The 16,864-nt window shown below is 40.4% G+C and overlaps 1 protein-coding gene across 1 annotated transcript in view; it reads left to right on the top strand.

The window, feature by feature from the left end:
- The first annotated feature begins 1,219 nt into the window (after positions 1 to 1,219).
- LOC107560216 (tenascin-like) overlaps positions 1,220 to 16,864 on the top strand; it is a 32,595-nt gene continuing 16,950 nt past the window's right edge. The window contains exons 1-7 of the mRNA XM_016244332.1: positions 1,220 to 1,490; positions 9,691 to 10,242; positions 11,765 to 13,732; positions 14,483 to 14,746; positions 14,835 to 14,950; positions 15,635 to 15,788; positions 16,672 to 16,676. Of these exons, the coding sequence (XP_016099818.1) occupies positions 9,768 to 10,242; positions 11,765 to 13,732; positions 14,483 to 14,746; positions 14,835 to 14,950; positions 15,635 to 15,788; positions 16,672 to 16,676 (2,982 nt within the window). The 5' untranslated portion in view covers positions 1,220 to 1,490; positions 9,691 to 9,767. The remainder of the gene's footprint in view (positions 1,491 to 9,690; positions 10,243 to 11,764; positions 13,733 to 14,482; positions 14,747 to 14,834; positions 14,951 to 15,634; positions 15,789 to 16,671; positions 16,677 to 16,864) is intronic.

Here is a 16,864-nt window from a genome sequence, read left to right as displayed (position 1 = left end):
CTGTACATTTGCAGAAAAACACAAACATGCACACCATTACCAAGAGCATCTCTCTGTGGAGTTCACCTTGGGAAATATCCTATGCCTGTTCATCTCTGTTCCTCACATTGTACTTTTCCATTCAAGGCGAACCTGAAATTGATATATTATTTTTGCCTCGTGACAGGAAAAAAACAACAACTTGGGCCTGGGCCTGATTTGAAATGTAGTGATTCTCTCTCTGAAATGAGACCTAGATTAAAATCCCATGTCGACCGGGCATATCATCACAGATTCATGATTTATTGAGCACAGGCTGATGGGGGTTGATTTTCTCTCAACAGAAAAAAGCGTTCTTGATTCCTCTCTGGGGGTTCGAGCTCCCCGTCTCCACGGGTGCCTCCGTGTTGCCCCCCAAGAGGACTAAAGGTCAGTTTTTGACACGACGAGAGACATCATCTCATCGCTAATGAAATATGTTTCTCGTTTGAAACGAGGAAGCCTGGAGTGAAAAATCTGATCCGCTGGCTCTTTGTTCTATGCTTATTTCAAGAAAAGCTGCTGTTTGCACAAAACGCCGGGTGCCGTATAGTCCGGTAATTGCAGCTGGCTTGGTTAGATGTTCTTCTACCTGCAGTGCACGTGGGGGGAGGTGACTGTGGGTAGTGCAGATGGAAAGGTGAATAACCTGACACTCTGAAAGGGAAGAGTATTTACAGAAGCGCAGGGGAGCACGAAAAGCCGGAGGTTACGGCACAGAGATGGTTCCACTTAGGAGAGGTGTTTAAGGTTTAAAAAAGGGAGAACCAACCTTGACAAAAACTATTCTTTTTGGGGGTTTTTTTCCATGGCGAGGTTGGATTTGGGGGATTAAAGGTTGATTATGCTGATCACCGTACATAATCCCATCATCCGCCGTGTCATGCTCGTCATCAAACACACAAGGTCCTTCCTCCTTTATCCTCCCTGTTAATTCTAATCTGAAATGTATGTTAATGCAGCTTGGGATATATCCCTTTCATCCAGTCATTGGCTGCTCCAGTTTGTAGTAAATGGTCTCTCTCTTTTTCTCTTTCTCCTCCTCTCTTCTTAGTGTGTGTGTGTGTGTGTGTGTGTGAGTTTGCGACTCAGCCTTGAGGCATCCCGTTTCAGCTCCTCAGCTTCCAGTCAGAGGGAGAAAGGGAAGGGGGATGCATATAAGAGAGTGGTAGGTGGGAGTGGGGTCTGACCGCAAAGTGTCTACTGTTTAAAAGAAAGGGACTTCTCCCTCCCTCTCTCTCTCTCTTTCACTCATTCCCTCTCAGCATCAGCAGACATACACTGGCTGGATGGAGCACTCTCACTGAGAGCAGAGAGACAGCAGGGAATGACAGGACTGTCATCTGTCTAAAGAAAATTAAAAAGCACTTCAAGAGTTCCTGATGTTTTTAACCTTTCGTTTGGCAACACATCGCAGTTCCCTAGACGGAGGCACGTCTCTGAGCCTGTAGAGGAGGATTGGTCTCACTAAGGTAAGCTGTGATGCTTCAAGTCACTTCCATCTACCTGTTAGTGTGACAGATTTGCATGTTAAATGACTCTGTGCTCTTCATGAGTGTTATTAAATGCTAAATCTGAATTATGGTTTAAAGGATGTTGAGCCACGTTGTAATACTGTTGTATAACAAGAGTCATATTGTACACTGTGCAAAAATTTTATCTTTAGGTGTACAACAGTTTGTCACTGAGGCAGTACCCTTAAAAGGACAACTTATTAATATTAGTACCTTAGAGTAGTAATGCACCTTTTAGGGGTAAATGTAGCACAAAGATGTACCTTTAAAGGTACTGCCCCATTGACAAGCTATTGTACCCCTAAATGTACAGTTTTTGCACATGTTTTCTGACAGTGTAATTGTTAGCTAGGGACTTCTAAGGCTGATGCATTGACTTGCTTTAGGCTGCTCATTATGGTTTATAGGGGAAGTGATCCACATTTGTTTTAAGCTCAGCAATTATTCCAGCTCCACTTGAGGGGGGAATACAGTAGCGTGTGCTCTGAGCGCTGATAGTTTGGCGTAACTCTACACGTGGTGGGCTTGTCTGCAGCTGTGGGTCAGCCGGTGTCCGTTACCTGGCTGACGGTGTTATCCCTTTCCAGGATCTCTGTCCTCTCTCCAGCCAGGGAGAGCAGCAGCTGGTTTGTGTTAGCACTTCTCTCTTTAGTCTGCTGCTCCTCGTGTAGCTCCGCTGTCAGCTGCCAGTTCTTTTCTCTCGCCTCAGCCGTGGTGGGGGGTGGGGGGTGGAGGGGGTTGAACGGTTCTCGGATCAGTGCGCTGTCCTTACTGATGGGTTGTATCCGTTTAGGAGAATGGAGAAACTGAGGTGATGAGAAGATGTGCGTGTGTGGCGCTGGGGGAGGGGTCTAGGCTGGGAAACGCAGGGGCTGAGAGATGCCTTATAAGTGCGTATAGTGAACAAGGTGGGGGTCAATGACAGAGACCCCCTGGATCCAAGGGTCCTAAATGGGAGGGAGGTTCTTCTGGGAATGAAGGAAACTTAGTCGTTAGCATTGAGGGGCAAAACTCATGACTGCATAAAGGATTCTTGGTTAAGTTTTCTTCGCTTTAAGTTCTTTTTTGAGAAAAAGAAATGTGATGTGACTGTTTTCAGAATACAACTGAACGCATTAAACATTCCTATTTCATACTAGCCCTAATATTTGATCTGTTTTGTTGTGTGAGGTCAATGCCTCCTGAGTTGTTCAAATCTCCTCAGCGCTCTATGCCATCATTATCTTGAAGACATTAGAAGTGCCAACCACACATGGTTGTTGCCTAGACGGAGTGTTTAAATGTTTTATGATGCTATGTGCAGTGTATTCATTGACAGTGCCACTCAGAACAAAGCTGAGTGGGAAACTAGCCTTTGTTTGAACAGCTGTCATCTCTGCTCCTGGCCTGGCAATGCACTTGGAGCGGCTATTGGACCCTCTGTGTTCTCCTGTGGTTGTCTGTCTGTCAGTCTGTCTGTCTGTCTGTCTATCTTTCCATCTCTGTATCAATTTGTTTGTCTATTATAGGTCTGTCTATCAATTAAATATTGTAATTTAATTAATTACATGAAATGCTGATTAATTAGTCACAAATTAACTAATCACAATTAATCACATATATCAATATTTTGCCAAGGAAAGCAACCAAATTAAGATTATTAAAATTCATTAAGTTATTTTGGCAGACAAATAAAGATAAATAAAATGAACAAAGTTACTCAATGTTTTTATGATGGTTTGTCAAGTTGAACTTTTAAAAAGTCTTTTTTCATTCTTTTTTTCAGTCTGTCTGACTGTCTGTCGGTCTCTTTGAAAATGCTCTGTAAAGAAGGATTATTTTCTTCCACACTCAAAATTAGCCACAGAGGCATTCAGAATGATTTGTCGGCATCAGTGAACAAAGATTTCATCAGTAGACTTCAGTGTGTTAAAGTGTCACAGCCCCAGAAGGTTTTAATGGCTGTCTCATGCTAATGTAACATGGCTAGGAAACCATGAGCTCAAAGCACAGACAGTGTCCCTATCGATGGCAGCCAAGAGATGAGCCCACGTGTCTTCCTCAGAAGTGAGGAACTCTGGTTAGTTGTCAGTGACCCTGCCTGCTAGAATGCATTCATCACAACAAACCTGGGTAGGTAAGGTTTTAAGTTAGCAGAAGAGTTTTGAATGTTGTAAAAGAGAATCAGAGTATCTGAATTGATGACAATTCTGCCTCCAATATGAACAGTTAAAATAGATGTCTTAATCTCCCAGTCAATATTCTTGCATTTCAGTGTGGGAAAACAGATTTTTCTTTCCAGAAGGAGGAAAAACATTCAATAGGGTCAATAAGTTGAAAGAGCTTGTTGCTCAGTCTCAGAAGATCATACTGTGATGAAGCTAATTACTATAGGTATGTAGTGTAAGTAATTGGATCTGGCCGCATGCAATTTATAGGTATTTTTTCAGAGAATGCTAAATCACACTTGATCATGGCTTATCTTCAACAAGTCAAAAAGAGGAAAAACTAAATTTCTTGGCGTTGGAGAAAAAGCAATTTCCTGTTACACACAAACAAAAAACATACCAGCTTTTATTATTTTTCTAGAACAGGAAAGAATGATCAATAGCTTTCCATTTTGGGAAGGGATTGCTTTGTGCCTATGAAAAAATGACCTCCAAGTTCAAATAAGTCTTTTTACTCTGTAGCAAATACGAGATAAAATACGGTCTTTTATTCTTTGCCGTTCCTGCCAGACCACAATATATCCTTTAGAAAACAAAAAAATTGTAAAACAAATTTACCTTTCTAAGACCAATATGCGAGGCACTGTCTGCATGGTGCAAAAATAGTGTTTGAACTTTGTTGCAACAAACAGGAGTCAGAATTAGCAGGAGTTTGTGCTTTTAAGGTCTGAACATATGAGGCTGCTTTTCTGGCTGTAACAGAGGTTAAGCTAATAAACACGGGGTCACCAGTGCTGAAAATGTAAAATGAGACGGCAAGTAACAAATGTTCCTCCTTCATTCCTTCCATCTGGACTTTAAGAGAAAGCACACATGGAAGCTGAAGTCAGGAATTATTCAGCTTCATTCCCAGTAGACTTCTCTAGTGTCTCTGGTCTCAGATGGTGACTGACATGTCCTAAACTTTCCATTTCTTCTTAATCAGCATGATGGAGTTCACCTTTGGCATCCTAGCTCTATCGTGTCCGCTTTGAATGCCTCTCTGGTGAAAGTGCAGCAATGTCAGCGAACCACAGGTCCATTCAGAGCAGTGCAAACACCTCTATCTCTGCCCATACACCAGCCCGGCTTATCGCTCACTTACACACACACACCTCCTATCGGTGCAATCAGATCTGCGAGCATCATTAGAGCTCTGTAAATGGGGCTCGACTGTCATGAAACCCAGCTTTTTCATTGTGAAAACAACCTGCATTGCCTTTCACTTATCAGTCTGCATGTAATCTTATGCCTCTACTAGATAAAAAATAGCCCACATGAATGGAATGATCAGTAATAAAAACAGAACATTTCAGCATGCCGGTTTCGGTTTAAAATTGAATTAAAGAAAAAATACCTTTAAATTCTGGCAATGAAATCAGATGCAAGATTAATAATTACTTTATCTTATTATTATGAGAATGGCATTGCTGGAAATATAATACACAGTGGCGTATGTTTTTAGGTTTTGGTTTCACACTTTGCTGTCAATCCACCGGTGGGTGAAATGCCATGAGAATGTGTTGGGTGAGAGATCACTTTATGTGGCATTTGAGAGCCCTTTAAGCTCACATTGCACATACAGTGGTGAGGCAGCACGTCTGCGTGTTTATGATTGCCAGACATATTCATTTGTTTGAATCTGCTCAGTGAACCCACTGCAAGATATGACTTACTTCCTTTTGAAGCACAGACAAGCCAAGGAAAATAGAGTAGCGAGGCATAGACAATCATCAGCTCGTTTGAGGCCAGTGGACAGTCACAATGCACATTCTGCATTCACATCACAGCTTAAAAGTAACAGGATGTCAGACAGATGAAAAATATCAGTAAGAAAGAAGAAGAACTGCAGAACTATAGAAAGAAAGAACAGAATAAAATGGAAGGTCTAATGGTCAACTGAGCTACTCCTCCTAAATGAGCATTGCTCAGGAAGGCGATGACTTACAAATCCATTTATGAAACAATAACAGTGGCTATATGCCTTGCCATCGATCTGAGAGCACACACCATTGAGCTGTTCTGGAAATCCATCTCTGTGTTGGATGATTATGAGCTGCTTCATGGTGCTGGTTTCAGCAGACCTCTGTCTGATTATGACCTTGGAAAACCATGCCATCGATAAGCATCCACTTCTCAATGACACCATACTCATATTTGTAATGTTTTTAATAAGGATTTATCAGCATTTTTTGGGTCTTCGCCACAGATCAGACACCTTTCAGCAGGTTTACTGCTTTGCTGACTGGATTAAGAATTATTTACTCAATTTCATACATATTGATTTTTAATGAAGTTTGACCTGGAGGAATGATACGATGATAGGATGTACCTCTGGGAGAAATATTTTTTTCATCATTGACTCCTTCCCAGTATTAAACAACCTGTCAGGGCATTTTATTACATCTATTAAGGTGAATAGAGTCTAGACAATACCAATTCATGCACTACTGCGAGCGACCCATATTAAGGCTGCGTCCCAGTGAAGGCAAGTGCTTTCTGTCATGGGTGACCTACAAAACTGAGTCTGCTTGATGATTTCATAGGAATAAACTGTGGAAGAGTTGTGCTTCCCCTCTGTTCAACAGACTGTAGATGAATGTCATCTCTAATCATTGAATATGAAACAATGAACTGTTAATGCAACCACAGCATTTTTTACAGTTCAATAACCGGCTATTTAACAGATAATTTACCACCTCATCAGTCCTCTAAAGTCAGGAAGAAAAGCCTAGATTTGATTTTATGAACTGTTAATGCAACCACAGCATTTTTTACAGTTCAATAACCAGCTATTTAACAGATAATTTACCACCTCATCAGTCCTCTAAAGTCAGGAAGAAAAGCCTAGATTTGATTTGATTTTATTTCAAACACTTCAACAGTTGTCATCTCAATAAAATGTGTTACTAATTCCCCTCCACTTTACAATAATAATAGGTTTTGTAGTTTGTGATCTGGTTTTTGGCATATTCCTTTTATATTTTATGTCTTTGTAGTATGCATCAGATCACAGCTAATTATGCCATGGTCCCAAACCGCTAACTTGCTAATTGCTCAATTATGTGAGGAGCTGCAAACTTCTAATTTAACAAATAGCAAGTAAGCTAATTTGTTTGTGGCACATTGGTGTGGTGGAAGAATCGTTTCAACTGTCACTATAATTTATGACTTACAAAAGTATTCATCTGGTCTCTGTGTGAGGTATTCTGCCTTTCAAATGCTCTAGTCAGCATTCAGCACTTAACACAACGCAGGACCAATTTAGATCACTGGCACTAAATATGTGTGCCAGCAGGTTCACCCCCCATTGAAATTCCGCTCACATTAGACACACGGAAGCCAACTGGCCCAGCCAGAGTCTGAGAAAGTAACAATGTGTAAAAACTAGACCTGGCATGAGAAAGCAGCAGTCACTTTGTGTCTGGTTTATCTGAAAGTGCCAGTAAGCAGCAGCATTAGCATACTGTTCCGAGCTCAGCACTGTATTGATGGAGCTCTAATAAAAGAGACTGGCTTTGTCTATTTCTCGCTGTTGAAAATGCAAAGAAAATGAAGAAATCTTTTCCAATCTAATGTTAATAACTGCTAATTCTTTCATAGGCTAGCATATCCATCATTGCTGCCATGAAGCCAAGTTGTCCTCATTATATTTCATTTTTCACATTTACAGTCCACCTTCGCCAGGGGTTAAGGGCAAATGCTCACACAAAGACCAGCTTGGTCTTTCAAATTCATTTTCTTTCTTCGATTTTTGTGGCGACAAGCCAGGTTTCAAAGTGAAAAAGCCAGCTACCCATCCAGAACTAAAACCGCAAAGCGACTCAAAGCAATTTTCTGCCTATTTTGCTGATTTAATCCTAGGGTTTAGATGTGAGGAACAAGAAGCTGAGTAGGTCCCCTTCGCCCCCGAGGGTCCAGATCGGGAGTCTCCCATCATCAAGCCCCCTTTAAGCGCTCCATCACAGAAGCGCTCATCCCTGTCTGTCTAATCACGGATGGGCGGCAGCAGCGTGGGATCCCTCTCGCTGGAGCTCATCTGTCAGTCCTGTTAATCACATGTCAAAGCGAGCTCTCCACTTACTAAACAGATCCTGAAAAGATATTACCTGCTATTGACCTTGCAAGCTGTGGCTTTGAGTCAGCCCCCTGCAGCCGTGACAAAATTATGATCTGTGTAACCACTTTGTATTGCTCTTTTGCTACTGAAGGACTGGAGGGTTTGCCTTAAAGTATAATTCACCAAAAAATTAAAGAAAATTCTGTCATCATTTAGATGCCCTCACATCTTTCCAAACCTGTATGACATTCTTTCTTCTGTGGAGCACAAAGAAGATATTTTGCAAGATATTTTATTTATTTATTATTATTTTTTAATTTTTATTATTATTATTATTTTTTGTGTGTGTCTGCAGTGAATGGGGTCCAGTCAGTGTTGTCATTGACCACACTGACTTTCATTAAATGCACAAAAGCATTCTTAAAAATATTTTCGAAATGATTAAAGAATTGTAAATTTTGAGTGATCTCTGTTATGTCCAATTCAGCATTGTAAAATATAAAGACTCTTTTAAAAAATCTAATTAAAATAATAAATGTTAAGGGGTTAAATGTGTTTGAATGGCTAGGCAAGGTGCAGGCTGAAAAATGCACACATAAATGTACTTAATTTGACATAAATATTGGGTATTTTATGGTATTGAAAAGTCAGTGTGTCAGCACTTTGAGAAGGTGGTTATTTCCATCTTAAATGGGTCCCATTTGGTTTTCATAACATTCAGGAAAACAGCTATATGGAAAACTAAATCTACAATCCTGTAGTTGCCAAGTATGTGACCATATGACATGCGCGTCAGGACTCTTTAAACACAGACATCCTCAATCTCCCTGTTACACCCAATAATGCAGCACAGTAACATGCTTGAAAAGGTATTACAGGCATTTTATTTTAATTAAATTTGTAACAGACCATTGCACTTGGTGAGGTGACAAGCCTCCCGAGCCCTGCAAAAACTATACTTCTAACTTTTTAATGAGGAAAGTGTTGTGTTTTAATGCATAACTCTGCTGCTGTCTGGAGAATGGTCAAAGAATGCTAACTTTTATGAGAAGCGTGAACTCTGAACACCTACGCTAGCGGAAGCGCTGCAGATGGTCTCCTCTGCACGAGTATTAATCTGTCAGCATGGGCTGTAGGCAGAGCATCAGAGAGGAGAGTACACTCCTCAGATTCAGGTGTTGCCTGCTGTGTGTCATGGCAGCCTGTCATAGGAAACACTGCTGGAGCCCTCGCTCCTGAGCTAAAGTTTGCCTTGCTTTCATTGGCCAGAGCTGATCTTTGTGGAAACCAAGGCAACTATAACCTGAGTTGTACTTAGTCTATCCTGCAGTGTTGCTGACTGGCATGTATGCTTAATTGTGTGTTGTTTTTTTATTGTTTTTTGGCTGGAAATTTTATTCTGAATATGAACACTCCCTAGTGGGATATGGTTTGCTTTAGTTATAATTTTAGAATATAATTAATTCTGGTTGGAAAGGAAACACGAGTCGAGGATTAAAACATTTCCTTTTCGTTTTTCTTATGTCTGTTAGCATGATTTGCTATGCAAAGTCTATGATACAAATACACTACATACCTTAGATTTTTTTCATTCATATAAATGACTTATTTTCATATTATTTTATTTTTAATATTGGTTTAAAATGTATATTTAAGATGCAATGATTTATTTAAATTAACATTCATTTTGTCTGTTGTTTTTAATTGTGCTTAAGAAATATTGCTGAAGCATTATAATTATCTGTAAATGTTTTTAAGATTAATTTAATGACTGATTTTTTTCATTATTTATGTAATGCATGTTTCATTTTCCATTTTGTAAGTACAATTTGAGACTGGATTCACACTGGACATGCATTAGAATGAAATGTGTAAAAGCAATCTGAGTGACTGTTCTAATTCCATTTTACAGGATCAAACCCACATCTCCAGTATCTTAAAACAGTTTGAACAATCACACAAGTAAGAAGAGTCAGGGAGCAAATCATCATGGGGGTGCGAGGCCTGCTACTGGCCTGTGTGGCAGTAGCCTTGTTAGTTCATCTCTCTAGTGCTGGCCTGGTGAAAAGAGTAATTAGACACAGAAGAGAATCACTGTCACCGACCACTGAGAACTTGACCCTCCCAAGTCCTGATCAGCCTGTGGTTTTTAACCATGTATACAACATCAACGTTCCCTCTGGATCCCTGTGCTCTGTGGACTTGGATTCACCTGGAACAACACCAGTGAAGCCAAAACCGGCCAATCTGCAGTCTGACCAACACATAGAACACACCATGGATGGAGAGAATCAGATTGTTTTTACACATAGGATTAATATTCCTAAGCAAGCTTGCGGTTGTGATAACCACATGCCTGACCTGAAGGATCTTCTGAACAGGCTGGAAATGCTGGAGGCAGAGGTATCCAGTCTAAGAGAGCAGTGCACCAGTGGAACAGGCTGCTGTAGTGCTCAGGTTACAGGTAAGGCCAAATATTACATAGATACTTTGGTAGTCCATTATAGGAGGCTGAGCCTCATTACAAATGTATTTAAATAAACAAAACAATGCTAAGTTGTGGAAATGGAATCTCTGACCCCGAAATGGAAATTCTTTACTCATCCTCATGTTGTTCCAAACCTGCATACATTTCATTCTTATGTAAAACACAAGAAGATATTTTAAAGAATATAGTTAACCAAACATTTGTGTCTTTGACTTCCATTGTATCATGGACAAATGTAAATAATAAAATAAAATAAACACTGAGACATTTTTCAAAATATCGTCTTTAAAAGAAAGAAAGTAAACAGTTTTGGAACAAAGTGAGGGTTGACAAAATTTAAATTTTTGGAACTATCCCTTTAACCTTTGTTTTTATCCACTAATACGCATAACGCACAGACACATACAATGGAAAATATTTTTATTTTTGCATGTGGTAGACCAGTGTTCAATCACTACATGAAGGTTAGAAGAGGCTGAAAGCATAAAGGGCTCTGCTCAATACTAAATTGACCAATCAGAATGAATATCTAAATAACAAAGCTATTTGCTTCCATCTAAAATGTGGCAGAAAGGAGCAGGCTAAATAAAATTGGCCCCCCTCTGCATATATATGTAGACATATACATAACCAGTCATTGTCAGATGTAACCATCCAAGCCAATTGGCTTTTAGTATCACATTTGTGCTTGCATAATCAAACCTGCTTGTGGTTAGGACAAGATGTCACTAAATGATCACTAAATATTAACTCAAACCTGCCGCAATCTTTCATTGGTTCAAACAATATTAAGTTACATATCAGCCATCCCCAAAATTCCCTGTCTGACAGTTATTGCATTGATGAAGATATTTTGATTAATTTCATCCTCCCAAGTGACTCATTACTTAGCTTTTCACCATGATCTCGAAACAAGCCTGTCAAAATTGTTTTTGCTTCTTATTTAGAAGCCGTATCATTCATATAAAAAAAAAAAAAAAAAAGATCTGAATTTTGTAGTGAATCATGAATATGTAGCACAACCAGTGTGCTACAATTGACTGTAAAGACTGGCTCTTTTAATGGTTCATTTTAGTAAATCAAACACATACAGCTTTCAGCTAACTTTGACACAAATCAATGTAGTTTTCATGGACTGTTTATATGACAATGTAGTTAAAAACACACATTATGTGTTTTGTCTGTAGTATTGTACAAATCTAAACGAATTGTTACCACATTTTTTGTTTGTGTCGTATTTTCTAGCAATGCTCATGTCAAATGGCTGTTATTGGATTGCATTTATTTACCCACATCTTGAAAAAAAAATCTTATATTTTTTATTATTGAAATTGCCAAGAAAATGTCTGCTTTTTAGAATTTATTCTTTAAAAGTACTAAAATAAATGTTAATGGAACCATTAAGGAATCGTTAAATTCTGTACAAGTCCCATTCCTGTCTAAACCAGCATGAAAGTGTTTCTCAGCATAAGCCAAAAATGACTAAAAACCTCTTTAGCAGGTGAAGTCACAACCAAACCCTACTGCAGTGGCCGTGGAAACTACAGCACTGAGACCTGCAGCTGTGTGTGTGAGCCCGGTTGGAAGGGCGTCAACTGCTCCGAGCCAGAATGTCCCAACTTTTGCCAGGATCAAGGCCGCTGTGAAGATGGCAAGTGCATCTGCTTCGAGGGCTTCGGCGGTGAGGACTGCAGCATCGAGCTGTGCCCTGTGGATTGCAGTGAGAATGGAGAGTGCATCGACGGGGCTTGCATCTGTGCTGAGGGCTTCATCGGTGAGGACTGCAGTTTGACTAACTGCCTAAACAACTGCCTCGGCAGGGGGCGCTGTGTGGATGACGAATGTGTATGTGACGAGCCTTGGACGGGCTTTGACTGCTCCGAGCTCATCTGTCCCAACGACTGCTATGACCGTGGCCGCTGTGACAATGGAACCTGCTATTGTGAAGAGGGCTTTACTGGGGAGGACTGTGGGGAGCTTACCTGCCCCAAAAACTGCAATCACCGTGGCAGGTGCGTCAATGGACAATGCGTCTGCAACATTGGCTACAGCGGAGACGACTGCTCCAAGCTAACCTGCCTCAATAACTGCAATCAGAGAGGGCACTGCTTCAATGGGAAGTGCATATGTGATCCTGGGTTTGAGGGTGAGGACTGCAACATTCTTTCCTGCCCTGACAACTGCAATGACAGGGGACAGTGCGTCAACGGGGAGTGTATTTGTGATGATGGATATGAAGGTGACGACTGCTCTGAGCTTTCCTGCCCCAATAACTGCCACGATCGTGGCCGATGCGTCAACGGGAAGTGCATTTGCAAAGTTGGCTTTGCTGGAGAAGACTGCAGCATCAAGACCTGTCCCCATGACTGCCATGGACGCGGAGAGTGTGTGGACGGCAAATGCATTTGCCATGATGGCTTTGCTGGAGAACACTGTGGCATCAAGACCTGTCCCCATCACTGCCATGGACATGGGCAGTGTGTGGACGGCAAGTGCATTTGCCACCATGGCTTTGCTGGAGAAGATTGCAGCATCAAAACCTGTCCCAGTCACTGCCATGGACATGGACAATGTGTGGACGGCAAGTGCATTTGCCATGATGGTTTTGCTGGAGAAGATTGCAGCATCAAAACCTGTCCCAATGACTGTCATGAGCGTGGAAAGTGTGTGGATGGCAAGTGTGTTTGCCATGATGGTTTTGCTGGAGAAGATTGCAGCATCAAAACCTGTCCCAATGACTGTCATGAGCGTGGAAAATGTGTGGATGGCAAGTGTGTTTGCCATGATGGTTTTGCTGGAGAAGATTGCAGCATCAAAACCTGTCCCAATGACTGTCATGAGCGTGGAAAGTGTGTGGATGGCAAGTGTGTTTGCCATGATGGTTTTGCTGGAGAAGATTGCAGCATCAAAACCTGTCCCAATGACTGTCATGAGCGTGGAAAGTGTGTGGATGGCAAGTGTGTTTGCCATGATGGTTTTGCTGGAGAAGATTGCAGCATCAAAACCTGTCCCAATCGTTGCCATGGACATGGACAGTGTGTAGATGGCAAGTGTGTTTGCAATGAAGGTTTTGCTGGAGAAGACTGCAGCATCAAAACCTGTCCCAATGACTGTAATGAGCGTGGACAGTGTGTGGATGGCAAGTGCGTTTGTCATGCTGGTTTTACAGGCCATGACTGCAGCGAGTTGACTTGCCCCAATGACTGCTATAACAGAGGACTTTGTGTAAATGGCCAATGTGTGTGTAACAGCGGGTTCACTGGGGAGGACTGTGGTACAAAGACGTGTCCCAACAACTGCCTGGACCGTGGCTACTGTGAAGATGGAAAGTGTGTCTGCTCTGAGGGCTACACCGGTGAGGACTGCTCTGTTCTGACCTGCCCAGCAAACTGCAATGATCAAGGCCTATGTCTGAATGGAATGTGCATATGTGATTTAGGCTTCACTGGCGACGACTGCTCTGAAAGTAAGTCACTATATTTTACACTGGAATATGTAACACCTCATATGTATAGGTTATACTTACACTCTCTTGGCTATTATACTTTCTCAAAGGAAAAGCATCTGTTATGATTTTCATAGAACCCCCAATATGAGCTAATCGTGTAATAATCAGCTAAATAAAATGTATTATATTTTAGAAATGTATTATTATATTATATAATATTATATAATATTATATTATTTCACAATGTGAATGGAAAGTTAAATATAAGTTTTAAATATGTCAAAGTGAAAAGAAATCAGATTTACTTAATTAATTATAAATAAATCACTCATGGTGTATGTGTATTTGCACTGCAAGTGACATAAACACAACAGATAATTAATCCATTATTTTCAATTATTTGTATGACGATTTCCTGTCAGACAAAATTAATAAATGTGATATCCCTAAGATAACACCATGTCATCAAACAAAACTTCTCAAACAACTGTTTCAGACTGGTTTCCTAAATCTGCCATGGGTCAGACTAAACAATAGTCCCTCCCTAAAATCATGTTATTGGTTGAGTGTTGCTATGGCAGGAAATGTTTTGATAACACCATAGAGCCTCATTGTTTTAGGAAATCAATCTATGAATGGTTTATTTAGTTGTCTCTGCACATTCAGCTGGTGTTGAATGAAGTATTTATCTTAACATTTTTCTGTTCTTTTTTAATACAGAGGTTCTTCTAAAATTATGTTAATAATTTGACATTTTTCAATCCACAGTCTCCCCACCCAGAGACCTGACTGTGACTGAGGTCGATCCAGAAACAGTGGACGTTGCCTGGGTCAATGAGATGCTCGTGACGGAGTATCTTATCAACTATGTGCCTACGGCTCCTGGCGGTTTGGAGATGGAAATGAGAGTTTCTGGTGAAAAGAAGACAGCCACTATTAGGGAGTTGGAGCCTGGCATAGAGTACCTAATCAGTGTCTTTGCTGTACTGAACAGCAAGATGAGTGTCCCTGTCAGTGCCAGAATAGCCACACGTAAGTCACCCATCATCATGCTTAGGAAAATTATTTATTATTTTGTCCTGAGTATATTCTGCGAAACCGATTTATATCCTACAATTAGATCTTCCTGAACCTGAGGGTCTGAAATTCAAATCGGTTAGAGAGACCTCAGTGGAGGTTAAGTGGGACCCCTTGAACATCCCGTTTGATGGCTGGAACCTCATCTTCAGAAACACAGTGAGTGTCTTGGCATCCTCCGTAAATCTCTAGGGTGGCAATGGTCCAAAAGAGTATTGTTGCCCTCATATTTTCTCCTAAAAGATGTAATATAAAAGGACCGTTCTGTTTGCAAGTAATACTTTAAAATGAGAAGCTCAAAAGGCGCCCAGTGGAAAATAGCTGAGTGGTGCCACTAAGCAAAAAGCTGCTGTCGAGAAGTCTGCGGTTTTGCAAGACAAAACCCTCTAAGAAGCTCCTGGCAACAGCATGCGTGACCATGTGCCACAGAACTCTTATTGTCTCTGTAATGCTTTATTTTCTTTCTCAAGGGCTTATGCAAACTCCAAAAAACACCACCATTAGAACATGCAAACCTCCCCTACATCCTTCTTTCGAATCACAGCTTGGCAGTCTCATTCACGCATCAAGTTTAGGGATGTCAATGCCAAAATAATTCTCACTGTGAATTAAAACACTCATCCAAGTAGAATCAGCCAATAGATCAAAGTGTTTACTCTCAGGACACCCTCTCATTACCCCGTAGTTCATGGGAGCTTGACTTTGTTTTCCTGAGGTTGCTTCTTTGATGCTTTGTGGTGCTCTTTTATTAACCAGCAGAACCTTTGACCAACGATCTGTTATTAGATTTAATATATTCACCAATTCAGTTCACCAAAAAAAAAATCTGTTTTTGAATGACAGAAAGAAGAGGATGGAGAGATTTTGAACTCTCTCACCGCTCCTGAGACCACCTTTGAGCAGTCTGGTCTTGGACCTGGACAAGAGTATGAAGTCAAGCTTGAAGTCTTAAAGAACAACACTCGTGGACCCCCAGCCAGCAAGAACATTGTCACAAGTAAGCAGCTGTCGACAGCAATTAACTGGCGGCCATATCCAGTCTGCTAATTTTCAGGACTTTTTTTTTTTAAGGAGACAGGATGTCTTACCTGAAATTAGAAAGAGCAGTCAGGGGTTTATGTTAATTGGCAGTTATTTGCAGTGCAGTGAGTTGCTGAGCATTTCAAATTATTATTTTGAGTTAGAATAACTGAATATGTAAGTGTTAGTTTCTCAAGATCTTATTTTGCAAGACTTTAACACTTGAACGCTTGCCATGTGCTTTTCTACACCAGACCAGCTAAAATACTATTCTAAAGTTTGGGGTCTCTAAGATTTCTGACAGATCAATGATCAGATTGGGGAAATGGATGCTGAAAATACACCTTTGCCATAACTGGGAAAAATTAAATTTTAAAATACATTAAAATAGAAAACTAAATATTACTTTAGCGCATTTAGTTACAATCTTTATACAATTTAAGACCTTAAAATGTATATTATTCAATATACAGTATGTTTATTTGATAATTTGATAGTTTTTGGGATATATTGTTCATATGGGTCTATCACCTTCCTGTATCAGTATGAAACTAAAGTGACATTCTAAATATTACTAATATTTTTGTATTATGCCACATATTCTGAGTGACAGCTACAGAATAGAGCATTTCTAGCTCATCATCCTCTTCAACTATATATGATATGATTGTAGGATAAGGGTTTACCCTCAAATTTTATACTTCAAAAATAGCTTTTGGTTTGCTGAAAAACCTTGACCAACCACGTTGTGACATTTCCCAAAAATCCTTTCACTTTTATCACTTCCTTCTTTTAGAACGCACTAAAGATTATTTTGGAAAGAGATGTGCCTTTATAACATTGGCCTCTTATGCTGTCAGTGCAAGTAACCAGAGTGTTCCTTCATGACAGGCTGTTTTTGCTGTCTTACAAATGTCTAAAAGAAAATCTCCCAGCATGCCTCTAACGCTCCATCTACTCCATTTCTTCGACTTGTGCCACATAGGATTTGCATTAAAGGGGGACTAATTGCTCAAAGTGAGTTCTCTCCCTCACTCTCTGTGTGTGGGAGGC

The sequence above is a fragment of the Sinocyclocheilus grahami genome, unplaced genomic scaffold (genome assembly GCF_001515645.1).
Source record: "Sinocyclocheilus grahami isolate Dianchi unplaced genomic scaffold, SAMN03320097.WGS_v1.1 scaffold715.1, whole genome shotgun sequence".
Lineage (NCBI taxonomy): Eukaryota > Metazoa > Chordata > Actinopteri > Cypriniformes > Cyprinidae > Sinocyclocheilus > Sinocyclocheilus grahami.
This window is presented reverse-complemented; position numbering and strand designations above follow the sequence as displayed.